Here is a 15,598-nt window from a genome sequence, read left to right as displayed (position 1 = left end):
AACTTCAATGAATTTATCTTCACTGCACTGAGAGATCGGGGCATTATTATTCCCATGTTACAGATGGGAAGCTGAGGAACAGAGTGGTGAAGTGCCTTCCCCAAAGTTATCCAGCAAACCAGTAGCAGAACTGGGATTAGAAGCCAGGTCTCCTGAGTCTCAGTCCATTGTCCACTTGGTCCTCTAGAGCAGTGGTTCTTCTAGTAGGAAGAGAGCCTGAGACATAAGCCCTTGTATCAGAGGCCTGGTATGAGGCAAGACCTGCTCACACAACCTGGCAAGAACAGGGCTGATATTGCAGAAATATACATTCCTAAAAAATGCTAAGAACAGAGTACTCATGCAAACACATCCCCGTATCAAGTGGTACCAGAACATCCCTAAATCAAGGATGGTACAAAAACATTCCCCAATGATAACAGGAACACACTGATCCCTCCTAAAAGATAAGGTCAGGATGACAGTACGTAATACAGATGTTCTGATCAAAACAACATGTACAAGGTGATAACAAGCCACATCAGGGAGCAATAACTAACTATGTCAGAGGAGGTACTAACTTGTTTGTATTAAGAGTATAATGATGCATCTCAGAGGAAGTATCTTTGGTCAGCCTAGGCGGCCATGGAAAGTCCAGCCACTGACTGAACTGCGTCCATTGTCACAGGCACACACGTGTTAGTATCGTCATAGAATCTACCAAGTACTATCACCGTGCTTCGTTGACAATAAACCTGGCTGGGTGCCTTCATACCTTAACGGATCTTATGGTCATTGGGCGGTTCACTCGAGATCTGCTGTGCCAACTGTCTGCACAGAGCTGGGACAGAACACAGGGAGAACATACATACCCAGCCGAATATCTAACAACATTGGTGACCCGACTACCAATCTGGTAAGTAAGTCAGCTGTCCTCGTAGGAACGGCAATCTAACATGACAGAAAACCACAAGCTAGGGAACTCCCTTAACCCGTCCCTGCTAATTCCCACACAGTTTAATGAGGTACGGATGTGCTGGGACTGAAGTGTTAACTCTCATGCTCAAACTCTGTCATATTTACTGTTATGCTCTGGGCAGGGTTGATTAATGTCACTCAATATAGTAAACTCTTAATTGTATTTATATTCTGTTTCTAGACAGAATATGCCTTTGTGTGGGTTTTGATTATGTTTTATTTTTTAAGGTGGCCACCTGATTTTCAGTTCTCATATTTGCTTATCATTACATCCATTTTCCTATTGATTAGAGAGCATAAATTGTTTTACTTTAAAAAGTTAACACTTCAGAGACTAAAGAAGAACATATGATTGTAATATCTAAAATGCATCACTACGTGAGATTAAAAATGGAACAAAGATTCTTGGTTCATTGTATGGTGTATTTTCAATTTTGCCTTAGCAATCAAGTCATAATATTGTTCATATTATTAAAGAAATAACTAAGTAATATTGTCATTAAATAGGCTATAGACGATGATTTTGAAGGGCGTATGTAGTTGCTGCAAACTAATGGGTTTAATCTAAGCTTTGATGAAAAAATAATAGCATGTAATGGCCCAAGAAAACAGGAATGCAGCAGGATGTGCTCTAGAGCAGTGGTTCTCCAACTTTTTTTTTCGTAGACCACTTGAAAATTGCTGACGGTCTCGGCGGACCACGTAATGATATTTCCAAATGTTGTTTGTACCATTAGCTGACTATTGTAAAGCGCTTTGGATAAAAGGGATATATATATATAAAAAAAAATTAACTTTTTTAGTTCTATAAATAAAAGCACACAACTCATATTTTAATATCAGTTGTTTTACCTTTCTAATGCGATGGATGTGCCCTCTCTCCCGCACCACGGCAGCCCCTGAGCTGGGTCTGGGAAGGAGTGGGTTCTCTCCCTCTCCCCCCACCATAGCAGCCACATAGCTGAGGTTGGGAAGTAGGGCCGTCTCTTCCCGGCAACCGCAGGCCCGGGGAATGTCACCTCTTTCTCTGGCCGCCAAAGCCCTGCATGTCCCACATTCCCCTCATCCCCTCTTCTCATCTCACTGCCCCCTCCCATCTATCCCTTATTCCTCCCAAGGCCTCCACCTCACTTTACACGGGTGTCTTCTCCAGGGTCCAGGCACCTAATTAGTGGAGCAACGCCTGCGCGGCTCCACTAATTAGGTGTGTGGGCTCTTCCTTCTTTCGTGTGCAGCCACCCAGGCGCACACCTTAGTGGGAACTATCCACGGACCACCTGAATGGAGCTCTCGGACCACAGTTTGAGAACCTCTACTCTAGAGGTATGTCTCCACTGCAATTAAACGCTAGCAACTGGCCCATGTCAGCTGACTTGGGCTCACAGTGCTCAGGCTATGGGGCTTGTAAAATTGCTGTGTAGAATTCAGGCTCAGGTTGGTGCCCAAACTCTGGGACACCATGATGGGAAAGTGTCCCAAAGTCCAGGTTCCAGCCCAAGCCCAAATATCTATACCACAATTTTACAGCCTTGCAGACCTAGTCAGCTGACATGGGCCAGACGCAGGTGCAGACATTTCATAAGATTACTCAGAAATCTAAAGGATGTTTCATAGTCTTTGTAGACTTTAAGAGGAATTACCCTGAGGAAATAACATGGTATTGGTCACTGAAGGATTCCTTTCTTCTGTCTCCAGCAGCAGCAGAAGGCATTTGGAGATGAATCTCTAAAATAGCACATACACACTAATACAAATGACACAGATGGTGTCCAAAGGTTAAGGAAATTAATGTATTAATAAACAGTATCCAAATCATGATTTACAATTAGCATGGACAGCATTTTTGAAGCAATAAACTGATGTACACCAGAGTCAATGACTAATAAACTTATTCTGAAATATCGTTTTGGTATCTCTTCTATTGTTTGAAAGATTAAAAGTGTGTTGATTCAAAATTAAATCATTGTGGTCCTGCAAACAAGTAACGTGCTACCAATGAGCACCAACAATTTTTTCCTCTCCTTTTATAAATACTGTTTCCCAGATGCACATGCACTTGCAGGCAGGAGAGATAAGGGACTATTATTTATCTGTACTTCAGTAGAGGCTAGGGGCTTCAATGAGGTATCAGAATTCCATTGTGTTAGGCACTGTACATACACCAGGAAGTCATTCCCTGGTCCAAAGACCTTACAATATAATCAGGGAAACAAAACTGGCTATTCATATCCATAACCAGGACCCTGTGCATTTCATGATACTTGCCATGGAATTCAATCCCTGCTACAGCATTGTGCTCCAGAATCTCAGCTAACTCATTCTTATAGTTTCATACATATCCTTGAAAGCTTGATATCCCAAGGGCTTGTCTACACTCACAACTTGTTCTGGTATAGCATAGTGTAACTGAAGCATCTATTTTGGCAATGTGTGTTCACAATGTGGCACCTGACCCAGTGCAAGTCACAATACTTGTACCCTTACAGCAGTATGCTGCATTGATTAAAGCATGGTGCCCTGTCAGTAGGTATATCACCTGCAGACTGACTATCATACGAGTAATTTTCACAGTGTATTGCAGAATACTTGTTGGCATTCAAGGAAATTGTGGGACTGTGGAATAAACACTAAGCATTCCTTTTGGTCTGTCCCATCAATCTTTATTTGCTCCTGCAATTTCCAAAATGCTCCCTGTCAATCTGGATGAGGATCAGGGGAATGTAGTACAGCACTCATGCAGTATAAGAACCTGTAGAGAAAAGAATGTCCACTGTTAGGATAGGACATATAATTATAAAAGCCTGGCCAGTGAAGGGCAAAAAGGTTACCAGAGAAATGTATGCTGAAGAAAGCAGTAGAGTGTGGAATTGCAGTGGGAGAACTTCTTTCACTGTGAAGCTGTATTTGTTTCAGTGGGCACTAACTTAACTCCACCAATGAAGATGTGTGCTACTCAAATGAGAGAAATACCAAACGAACTCAGTGATATTCTGATGCTAAGACACATGCATGTCATCAACCAAACAACAACAACAAAGGTTTTACTGGTGCAACCCTTATGCGAGGAGCCCACAGCTCAGGCTCTCAGCTCTGGGCAGAGAGGTTCCAGCTGTCACTACTGCTCACAACTGGATCGCCTCCTCCCCCTGCCTCCCCAATTTCAAAACAGGGACCCTACCAATGTGAAATTAATGTTCTTGTCAATTTCATGGTTCCAGCTGACAGCCACCCTGACATTCAACAGCTATTCAAATAAGGCAGTTTCTACACAGACACTGTCACCCAAACGACATCAACCTAAGCCTCTCTTCGAGGTGGATTTACTAGGTGAGCGTATCGGCTAAGGTACAGCAGCAGAAGAAACACAGTAGCAGGTACTTACTTTGGCTATGTCTACAGCTGTACCCACTGCAACTGCGCCACTGTAAGGTCTCCCATGTAGCCATTCTATGCTGGCAGAAGATAGCTTTCCCACCAGCATAATTAAACCACCCCAACGAGCAGCAGTAGCTATGTCGGTGAAAGAGCGTCTCCTGCCGACATAGCGCCATCCACACCAGCACTTTTGTGGGTCAGGAAACTGTTTTTTTCACACCCCGAGTGACAAAAATTTTGCCAACAATAAAGTAGTAGTGTAGACAAAGCCATTGTTAGGTTAACGTAAGCTGCCTTACGTCCACTTAACTTTGTACTGTAGACATGCCCTAGCCCTTATGGTTTCAGACATAACCCTGAAAACATGAACTGAGCACACACAGATCTAGAGAGCCTAATTCAATAGTTCTAAAAGGTGTGAACTACCTTATTCATCTCAATTAAGGATTCATGGGCTCTGCAATTCAACATCTGTAGAATCTGCCCTTTTTCCAAGTTGCCATTTTTGTAAATACTTGTCGCTTGGGGCAACCTTGTGTATTCCAGTGCATGCATAAATAAAGCTGTTTAGATCCTGTGGACCTTTAACACTTAGTTTAAACCCATCAGAACTTTCTTGAACTGTGCAACAGCTTCCTTCACAGCAGTGCAGCTTCCTTGCAGGTGTAGCCTACTTCAGGAGCCTTACGGTTTCCCTAAATTTTTCAATATCTATTTTAAAGTGTATTGACAAACAATCTACTACCTTATTATTTTAATTGAAAGTTTTGAAAAGCCCCTTATAAGAACAAAATGTGTTTTAAGGATACAAGTTTCCACATCGCACACTCTTAACTGCAGCATGACTTTGATCATGGCAAAATTTTAAAAGTTACATTACTTTCATAAAACAAGCATTTGCTTTACCTTCTCATTCTGAAATAAAACACACTGCACTATTTAAAAATATTTTAAAGGACAGCTGGAAACACAAAAGTCTATATATAAGCAGAGTTTGAAAGAACCGCTTGCCTCCACATACAAGAGGAGAAGAAATTTGGAGAGGGAATGAGCAGAGTTACTGTATCAACTTGCTCCTTTGGCTGACAGCAAAGAAGCCTAAGTGCCACTAGTGCTTTCTCAGGATTCGGGAAACTACTGAGGACAAGCAGTCTTTTCGGGGGAGTCAAGAGAAAACTTGCATATGCTTTGCTGTATGCAGGTGATTGCCCAAAACAGAGTGAGATGATATAAATTTAAAAACTAAGCCAAGGGGGAAAGATTGGGGGGGGGGAGGGGGGAAGAAGGGTGCAGAAATGATGGGGGTTGTTGGGAGAGTGAAAGTATAGGCTGACCCAGATGCCCATCATAACTGCAGTGAACACATATCCATATGGACTCAGAATTCTATCATGGTAATCTGAGCACACAAGCACTTTTTCCCTTTCTGCTGGTGAAATGAGTATGGTCAGAAAGTTGTTAAACAGTGGCTTCTCCTCAATATAGGACATAATACACTAACAAATTCAAAATCTGTGGATGATCTGTGAACCCAAAGTTTGTCTGAACTGTTATAAGAGTACAAATCAATTACTTTTATCACAAACACCTGTAAAAAGCACCAGAAAAGTGTTAAATGTTACTGGCAAACAAGGAAAATAAGAGAACTCAAGTTATATTTAATCATAATTTTGACACAACATGATGTTGCAACTTCTGAACCACACAGTACAGTACCATGCAGGGACATTCAATGTCACTGACTGAAGCTGAATGGGGACACTGCAGAAAGATTGCATTTTTCTCCATTCAGCAGAAAACGGCTACCGTATACACTCGTTCATAAGCCGAATTTTTTTTTAGTAAAAAAGGGAAGCACGAGAGAAGGGGTTCTGCTTATGAACGGGTGAGGTGGGACACAGCCCCTCCCGCCAAGAGAGGGAGCAAGGAGAGGCAGTAGCACCAGAAGGGAAGAGGTGGGGCAAGAGTCTCTCTGCTTCTGGGCACACTGCTCTCCCCCCAGCCTCTGAAGCAGCTGCAGCTCCAGGGCTGGCAGGCTGCAGCCATGCCGCTAAGCCCCACCCCACAGAGCAGGCTGCAGCCATGCCGCCCAGCCTGCAGGAGCCACTCCAGCCAGGCCAGAGACATCCTCCCCAGATAAGGTAGGAAGGGATGGGAAGGGGAGAGTGTGGGGGTCCTGGACTAGGGGTGGGGTCATGTCGAGGTGGTCACAGGAGTTACTTCCCTGACCCCCAGCTTCTCCCCCCAAAAAAATGTCCCCACCAGTTGCTCTCCAGACACGTCAGGGTAAACATCTGACACACCAGGGCACTTTGTTTACTTAGGTTTACCTCTATGCCTGCGGACGCTCTAGATAAACAAACCATCTTGGCCCATCAGCAGCTTATCCTGATGGCCCGGGAGCCAAAGTTTGCTGACTCCTGAATTATAGGGTTGACTTATGAACAGGGTCATAAAAATTTTCCATTTTTACTTATTAATCTTGGGGGGGTCGGCATATAAAAGAAATGGCTTATGATCGAGGTTGTTCTCGTTATTAATAAGATATAGTAATAAAAACCTTGACATAGGACAGTTCTTGGGTATTTAATGCCACAACTTCACCTCAGGCCTTTGAATGTCCCAGTGGATCATTAATTCACAGGAAATACCCTATGACCAAGTCACTCACATTCAAGTTAACTAAACCATTAAAGGGGAAAAAAATTGAGTTTGCTCACTACTAGAATAAAAGTACTCAGCAACCTGTGATGGTATGCCACAGATTTGTGATAGTATGCCAGACCAATCCAATCCTTGATTTAACTTCACTATATTCAGATTGTATATGCTGGACATATACAACCAACATTACAAGAAAACATAAATGTTTTAATTAGGCGTAAAATATTTCTCAAGTACAATGTTCATATCAGAAGTCTGTCTAAGCAGGAAAGTGTTCTCACAATGGCTAAATATGGAAGTCAACAGTTTTTAAAATGTGGGTCATGCCCCAATTTTTTTCCTCTCTTATTGGAAAATCTGAATAACTGATAATACAATATTTTAATCACTTTTTCTTAAGAGAGCACTTTTTGTCCACAGCTGACAAGACACACTATTACCAGCAGAATGAATTATCTCCAATCTCCTTCGCTCCCTATTTACTACCTCATTTTGCAGTTTTTCCCAAGCGATAAAAACAAAGGCTGTGCCCACACTACAGTTCAAACTATGCTAGTAACAGCCATGTTTAAACCATTTTTTTGTTTTCTTTTTAAAGAATCACGTGATAATATCATGCTATGGACTACCTGAAGGCACAGCTCATAGCATCATTCTGAAGAAAAAAAACCTGTGTCCATGCCAGTTAGGGTATCTGTCAGCAACAAATGATAATAACTAACTTAGGCCTGATCTACACCTAAAACTGAGGTTGAGCAGGCTACATCACTCAGGAGTGTGAAAAATTCACACCTTTGCCAGATGCAGTTAGGCTGAACTAAGCCCTGGTATAAACACCCCAAGGTCAACGAAAGAATTCTTCCACCAATCTTGCTACTGCCTCTCAAGGATTTACTACAACAACAGAAAAACCCCTCTGTAGCTGCAGCGACTATGCTACAGTGGTATAGTGGCAGCTCTGCTGCTGTAGCGCAGACACACTCTTAAGGCTGTCTTTAGTGAAGATGCTGATGGGAGAGTTATGCTATGGGAGAGCTTCTTCCATCGGCATAGTTAATCCACCTCCCTGAGAGGCGGTAATTATGTCAGGTGCAGAAGCTCTCCCATTGACACAGTGCTGTCCGGACAGAGGGTTAGGTATAACTATGTTGCTCGGGGGTATGAATTTTTCACACCTTTGAGCAAATAGTTATACTGATATAGGTTTGTAGTGTAGACCTGGCCTGAGATATCATAGCCTTAACACTGAAGATTTACTGTCAAAAATTACATACGTACTCTGTAAACCACCAGTTCTCAAACTTTAGCAACCTGAGGACCCCCATTTATATTTTAAATGTTTCATGGACCCCAAGCCTCCTGCTCAGCCCCAGATCCCACCCCCACTCCACTCCCTCCCCCAAGGTCCCAACCCCGACCCACCTCTTCCTGCCCCTACTCTGCTTCACCCCTGCCTCTCTTCTTTCTGTCCTCTACCCCCAGTGTGCCCCGTGTCCACTCCCTCCCCTACCTCCCAGTGCCTCCTGTACGCCGCTGAACAGCTGTCCCCCGGCATGCAGGAGGCACTGGGTGGGAGGGGAAGGAGTTGATATGGAGGGCTGGTGGTTCTGGACATGATTCCGCCCCCTCCCCACTCCTTCTCCCTCCCAGAACCTCCTGCACACTGCCCGATAGCTGTTTTCAGGCAGGCAAGAGGCACTGAGAGGGAGGAGGAGGAGCTGAAGGAGGAAGTGGGAGAAACTGATCAGTGGGGCCAACAAACTCCCTGCAGTATTCTCGCAGATCCATAGGGGTCTGCAGACCCCCGTTTGAGAAATGTGGCTGTGAACTGTTGTGTGTAAAGTCTGTATAATTTAGTATTCTGCAATCAGATGTGTGCACACCAAACTCTGAAGTTTTCTGGTGCAAGACATTTATAGTTACTATAAATAAATTAGTGTATTCTGTGTTAAAACAAATGGCTTAAATTTTCTTCTTAGCAACTATCCTACAAGAAAAATTGAAGTATTCCGATTCTTGGCAGCTATGTTTTGGGATAGTCAGAATTAAGGTTACCGTTGAAATCTTATGTTAATTTTCGTATCTAAATTTTTTGCGAACCGTTAACTGTAAGAATTTTCAAATCTTTACATAAGTCGCATTGCTATTTCTATGCTATTCCATGGTGAGGGTGTTCTTGGTGTTTGTTTTTTCTATTTTTAATGTTACTTACTGTAGCAATGTTAACATTTATATTATCAACCCTACACACACACTTGCATGTGCTGAGGCCTATCATCTTAAAAACGTTGTTTATATAACTATATACATTGAATTGTTTTCAGTGCACAAATATCTGTGCACAATATTCTACACAGTTAAACTTCAATATACATGAGAACTTATCTGCAAAAATGTGTATGAGCTCAACTGTGCTAGGTCCTTGCTGCTTCGTAACATCCAAAAGCACCTGTGAGGTCCTGGGCACACTTCCCTCCCCAGAATAACAATACTTTCAGAACCTGAAAAGCTGAACATGGACCAACACTGATTTTAGAAGCACCTCATGGCTTAGTTCTGCTGTTTCAAAATACTGTTATTGTTCTGAGGATCTAAGGTGCATGAAACAGAATGGATCAGCTGAGAGGGACTGTAACCTGGTATCCCATACTTAATTTCATCTGGGAACAGATGAGGCATCCAGGAAGCGAAGGAAACTTTTCTAGTGCATGCTTTTATTCTGCTGTGAATTTAATTGTTTGGAGGAAATACCATATGTACAAACTGTGCCCTGCAAAAGAGTTTTGAGAGTTTTCACTAGTGACTTCAATGATTTGGATAAACATTACTGATAAGAAAAAGAAGTATTTTGGTTCACTTTAAAAAATAAGCGAGGTTGGTAAGGAGGTTCACAGTCATGGTAGAAGTTTACACAGCAGACAGAACTATTTAAACATAGTTGCTGATCTACCTTGGTTTCAAATGTACCTGGTCTTAATGTCTAATACTAGGAATTGTTCAATAGTAGTAGTCTAACAATTCTCACTAAAACAGTATGCCATGTTGACTTGGTAGGGGAAGCAGGGAGGAAAATACATCATCAGAGGACCCATCTACACCACAGAATGTCACCAGTTTTGTAACCACTTTGTAGTACAAGTGATTGTGTACAGTTCATGTCAAACAAAGCATGGTCAACACATCTTATGTAGGTGGTAGCACATTTCGGCCCTGCTTTGTAACATGACTGTCAGGTCCGAATTAGGTTTTAACATGGTCCTGTTCTATAGATGGGATCACTTGGCATCTACTGTAGCCAATGATCTTACCTTCCAGCTCTCTGCTATAAGAGTATCCCAAACCACATTGCACCTTGTTAAAAAAAGCCCACAATTCTCTGCCCCTCATACGAGCAGCAGAGATAGTATGGGTTAACTGTCCACATTTTCTCCAGAAGACACTGACACAACATAACTGTGCAGCATTGTTGCTGTGGACAAGCCAACAGAATTAACATATGGTTGGACCAGGAAAATGCTCCTAGGTGGGCAGTTAACCACATTAGATGTAACTGCTATCAAATTACTATCAAGAAGCTATCAAAGCCTGGTTACACTTACAGTGGTTCTATATGCAACACAGACAGGATCAAAAACAGATTGCGCCCCCAGCACACAATTCTGTAAGTATTATAAAATAACAGTCTTGTCTTGGAGTTTGGAATAGCTAACTGCATGGGTTATGATTAACATGAACTGTTAGAGAGTTTGGAAATCAGCAAGTTTTCCAGTGCAGTTTGAAATAACCACTCACTGTTAGTTCTCCTGTACTGTCTGAATGGCCTATCCTAATTATTTCTTGCAACAAATTGCAAAGTGTAAAAAATATTACAAGCCTCCACACTATGCATTATTACAACACTGTGATAACAGCACTGAGAGCCACTGACAGGGCAGAATGCTCATTTGTAGTATTTTACACTTTTATTTTTTGCAATTGTTCAAACAAATCAATAGGTTAAGCAACTGAAAATCAATACCACCTTATTGTAAGTAAACACTCTGGAAAACACTCTGAGTTACAAAATGTACTACGGGAGTCCAATGCTTTGAAAACAAATATGTCCCTTTAATTTCTCAAGTGTCCCCATTATGTAAAATTTGAATGTTCAGGGCTGTAGTTGCTTTCAAAGCATATTTTAGACAATGTGTTTCTAAGAATGCCAGTGTTCAAAACAAATTGCTGCATACAACAGCAACTCTTAAATTACATAGAAACTGTACAAGCTCAAAAGAATTAGCCACTTCAAATAAATAACCTCACCACAGCTAAATACAGTTTAATTATCAAACATACAAGAACATGAAATAAAAATCTTGTTCTATATGATTCATGCAAACTGAAGTTGGAAAAGTTCTAATAAGTCACTCAGTCTTTTCCTGAAAATCCACAATTTATGCGTGTTGCTACTATTTTAAAACAATGCTGTTATAGAGGAGGTTTTTTTGGTAAAAATACTAAAAGAACAGACCTGTTGCACCCTGAATAAAGGGTATACACATCCTGCAGCACTTTGGCCACTAATCCATCAGAATTAGAAACTTGAAAGCAGTGACCAATAGCAAAAGAGGCAACTGCTCCCTGCTCCCTCCTCCTCCGTTCTGTCAGGGTGCACGCTGGAGAGAAGGGACTGACTGTTTAGACAGCGAAAGACCATTGCAAGACTCTCATGTGGAGGAGACGGTGCACACACACAGAGAGGAGCCTGTTACAGTGCGCAGAGTAGTCTCTATCGATACACCCCACCATACACACGGGGGTGTGCTGGGTGCACCCACACACTGATGCCTGGCCCCCCGCCCCCACATACACAGCCCTTCTCTCAACCCCCCATCACACACAGCCCCTCAGGCCCGCACCCCTCGCACACACCCGCCCCACGCCCCGCAGCCCTGTCGCGGCGCTGACGGGACTCACCCTTAACGGCCCGGTCGCTGGTGCCGTGAGCGGGCGGCGGCCCCTTGCTCCCCTCCTTGACGGACATGACGGGGCGCGGCCGCGCTCTGCTCCCGGCCGGCGACTGCGGCTCTACCGGCTGCGGCAGCTAGAGGCCCCAGGCGGCAACGGCCCAAAGGAACATGGCGTCAGGCGAGACTCCGAGCGCCCCACAGCGAGGGGACAGTCCGCCTCGGGACCGACATGCACCGCGCGCCACCCCACGACTGGAGGCTAAGGGAGCGTGGGAAAACTCTCCCTCCCGCTACTCCCGCAGCATGGCCGCAAGGGAGCGTGGGAAAACTCTCCTTCCCGCTGCTCCCGCAGCATGGCCGTAAGGGAGCGTGAGAAAACTCTCCCTCCAGCTCCCGCAGCATGGCCGTAAGGGAGCGTGAGAAAACTCTCCCTCCAGTTCCCGCAGCATGGCCGTATGGGAGCGTGGGAAAACTCTCCTTCCCGCTGCTTCCACAGCGTGGCCGCAAGGGAGCGTGGGAAAACTCTCCCTCCCTCTACTCCCGCAGCATGGCCGTAAGGGAGCGTGGGAAAACTCTCCCTCCAGCTTCCCACAGCATGGCCATAAGGGAGTGTGGGCAGGGCCGGTGCAAGGATATTTTGTGCCCTAGGCGAAACTTCCATCTTGCACCCCCTCCCCCACAAAAAAATCACATACATTATACACAATACACGGTCACAGAGTAACATGTTATAATTTAGAATTTATGTTTCCGCACTTTAAGTTTAGCAAATTTAGAAACAAGTTCCTCCAAGTCAATGCTGTGAACAATGTCATGTTCTATTGACAAGGTAGGTAGTCCAACAAGTCTTTGTTGCAACATTGATTTCACACATATGTTTTTATCAACTTGAGCTTCGAGAAGCTTCGCTCACCACTGGCCACAGAAACTGGGAGAGACAAGAGGATGCGAAGAGCAATAACTGTGTTAGGGACACTGTCAGCTTATTTTCCCATATGAAGTTCAATACATCTTGCGGTGATGAACTCCTTTGGACTCGTCTTGCAATAGCTTGCAATTCACTGCACAAGTCAAAGACATCAATATCTTTGGATTCACCATGTTGCAAAGCTTTCTCCAGATTCAAGCAATGTTCCATAATTTGCTTTGGTGTTTTATTTTGCAAACTGTAAACATCATATATGAAGCCAAATACTGAACTAATTTGCTGCATCAATGTGAATCTTTCTTCAACCAAATGTATTGCTGTGTCAATGACTGCAAAGTAAAAGTTCACTTTGAATTTTTCTTTCGGATCATAAATAGGTTTGTCATCTGCTTCATATGTGAACTGCTTCCTCTTCTTTCTAATACGGATTGGATCTGGTTCAAAAAGTGCCGGTACATCCAACTCCTCCGCAAGTTCACCTGCATCTACCAATGTTTTCTCAAAGGCTGCGTCACTTCTGCGGCCCACAAGAAACTTCTTGGTTTCTCCAAGTTGATTAATGGCATCATATATATCAAATTCTTTTGCCTGAAGTTGTTTGCTAGTTATGTTGATCTCAAACAATATGTCATACCATAAAACAAGAGAAACAAGAAACTTGAAACTAGAAATGGCTTTTGTAAGAGCCTTTGCATCAACTCATGATGTATTGCCAGATGATCCTGTCAGAGTATTGTCTTCATAGATGTCTACCAGAGCATCACAGATGTCACCAATGAAAGCAGGATGGAAAAGCTCCCCCCCAAGAAGACCTAAGACATGATGGCTGGATACATAAACAGACACCTGTCCCTCACAGGCACTACCTCATAACATGCCAATTTTGCTCAGGACAGATTATCATAGAGGAATACTATGCATTCAGTGGTCTCTACACTGGCCAAGCAACAGCATGACAACTAACCTAACCAGTCGATCCAACTTTTTTGACTGCTTCTTGGGCACTGGTGAGAGGTAGCGGTGCCAGACTGAGCCCGGTGATGGGTGCACTACAAATCTACAAACTGAGGCAAGGTGCTGGGCCTAGAGTCCTGCTGAGACTGCTGTCCTGCACCAACTGGAGCACAGCCTCCATGAGGAGAGAACTCAAACAAATATCATGCTCCTTCTGCATGATTCCCCCAAGCACTTCTTCAGCCAGCTGCTATGGGGGTCACTCACAGGCTTAGGCCTTCCTGTTGCAGGCAAAACACAGCAGCAGGGCTTAAAACTCAGACTGGGCCGCCCAGAGGTCTCAGGGGTCCTTGGGCAAAGCAAAATCGGGGGCCCCTTCCATAAAACATTTGCAATACTATAGTAACATGTATTAGGAAATGTAAAAAAATAACTAGTGAAATAGAAATACATTCAAAAATTAATTTGTAATAATTTGAAAATAAACTAAATACATTATTTAAAAACATTAAAAGCTGTAATGGTATGTATACATTTGCAATTACATAATGGACAGTTGCTGGGTGATTGTGATAGTTGGTACCAATGGGCTGTCATTGCCTGGGGGTGGTGCTGTTGTTGCCCACAGCTGGGTGGGGAGCGGGGCTCTGGGTTCAGGGGTGCCCAGCTCACAGGGGCTGGGCTCAGGGATGTGGGGAGATAGGGTCAGGGGGGTGTCCTGCTCAGAGGGGCTGGGCTCAGACCTAGGGGTCAGGGTTGTTGGGGGTATGAGGTCAGGGGGTTTCCAGCTCAGAGGGACTGGGCTCGGACCTGGGGGTCAGGGCTGTGGGGGGGATGGGGTCGAGGGGGTTTCCAGCTCAGAGGGACTGGGCTCGGAGCTGGGGGCAAGGGCTGTGGGAGGATGAGGTCGAGGGGCTTTCCAGCTCAGAAGGACTAGGCTCGGAGCTGGGGGTCAGGGCTGTGGGGGGGATGGGGTCAGGGGGGTGCCTGGGAGCACAGGGGCACTGGGGCAACTCAGCTCTGCAGGCTGCTGTTCTCTCCAGCCATCCAGGCACAAGGGGAGCAGGAGCAGGGACTAGCCAAGGACCAAGGGGGCAGGAGCACAGGCACCTGAGGCCGACCTCTGGGGAGGCACTTGCTTACCTTGTCCAACGCATGAGCGTTGGGGTCCTCTTTCTTCCTCCGCTCCACCAGACCACTGCTGAGGCTCTTTTCTTCTCCGTGCCCCTCGCTGGGGCTGATGTGGAGGCTGAGCCAGGGGGCAACAGCCGCTTTCCTCCAGAAGCGAAGCCCTGGTGTTGCGCCGCTGTCGCAGGGCCCCTGTCACGTGCCCTAAGCAGAGCTGTGCAGCTCTGCCCAGCCGCCGGCGCCCCCGCCGGCAACGAGAAAAATTGCAGAGGCTGGAGCCCCTGCTCTGGGAGGGAGAGGGATTCTGAGCCTCTGCCTGCAGCTCAGGGATTCCCCTAGGTCAGTGCAGCCGCTGTCAGCCCGAACCTCTGGACGGCCGCGGCGGCGCGCTGACCCCGGGGGCGCCCTGGGCTGCCAACTGCCTCGGCGGCACCCTGACCCCGGGGGCACCCTGGGCTGCTGGGCTGCCACAGCAGCTCCCTGACCCCGGGGGCGCCCTGGGCTGCCACAGCGGCTCCCTGACCCTGGGGGCACCCTGGGCTGCCGCAGCGACTCCCTGACCCTGGGGGCTCCCCGGGCTGCTGGGCTGCCGCGGCGGCGCACTGACCCTGGGGGCGCCCGGGCTGCCGCGGTGGCTCCCTGA

General features: G+C 45.3%; 1 protein-coding gene across 14 annotated transcripts in view; it reads right to left on the bottom strand.

Moving 5' to 3' along the window:
• The window catches only part of PPP3CB (protein phosphatase 3 catalytic subunit beta), a 107,639-nt gene extending 95,442 nt beyond the window's left edge, over window positions 1-12,197 (bottom strand). For 12 of the 14 annotated variants that reach the window (XR_004001253.1, XR_004001258.1, XR_004001251.1 and 9 more), the window contains exon 1: window positions 11,953-12,196. Coding sequence is in view for 5 of the 14 variants with exons in the window: in XM_030569470.1 (XP_030425330.1) it covers window positions 11,953-12,019 (67 nt within the window). In the remaining 9 variants the exon portion in view is untranslated. Of the gene's footprint in view, window positions 1-11,952 lie in introns of all 14 variants that reach the window. The other 2 variants (XR_004001254.1, XM_030569467.1) reach the window with 2 other exon arrangements.
• Window positions 12,198-15,598: the final 3,401 nt, after the last annotated feature.

The sequence above is a fragment of the Gopherus evgoodei genome, chromosome 7 (genome assembly GCF_007399415.2).
Source record: "Gopherus evgoodei ecotype Sinaloan lineage chromosome 7, rGopEvg1_v1.p, whole genome shotgun sequence".
Lineage (NCBI taxonomy): Eukaryota > Metazoa > Chordata > Testudines > Testudinidae > Gopherus > Gopherus evgoodei.
Note: the sequence above shows the minus strand (reverse complement) of the source record. Positions and strands in the feature narration are given on the sequence as shown.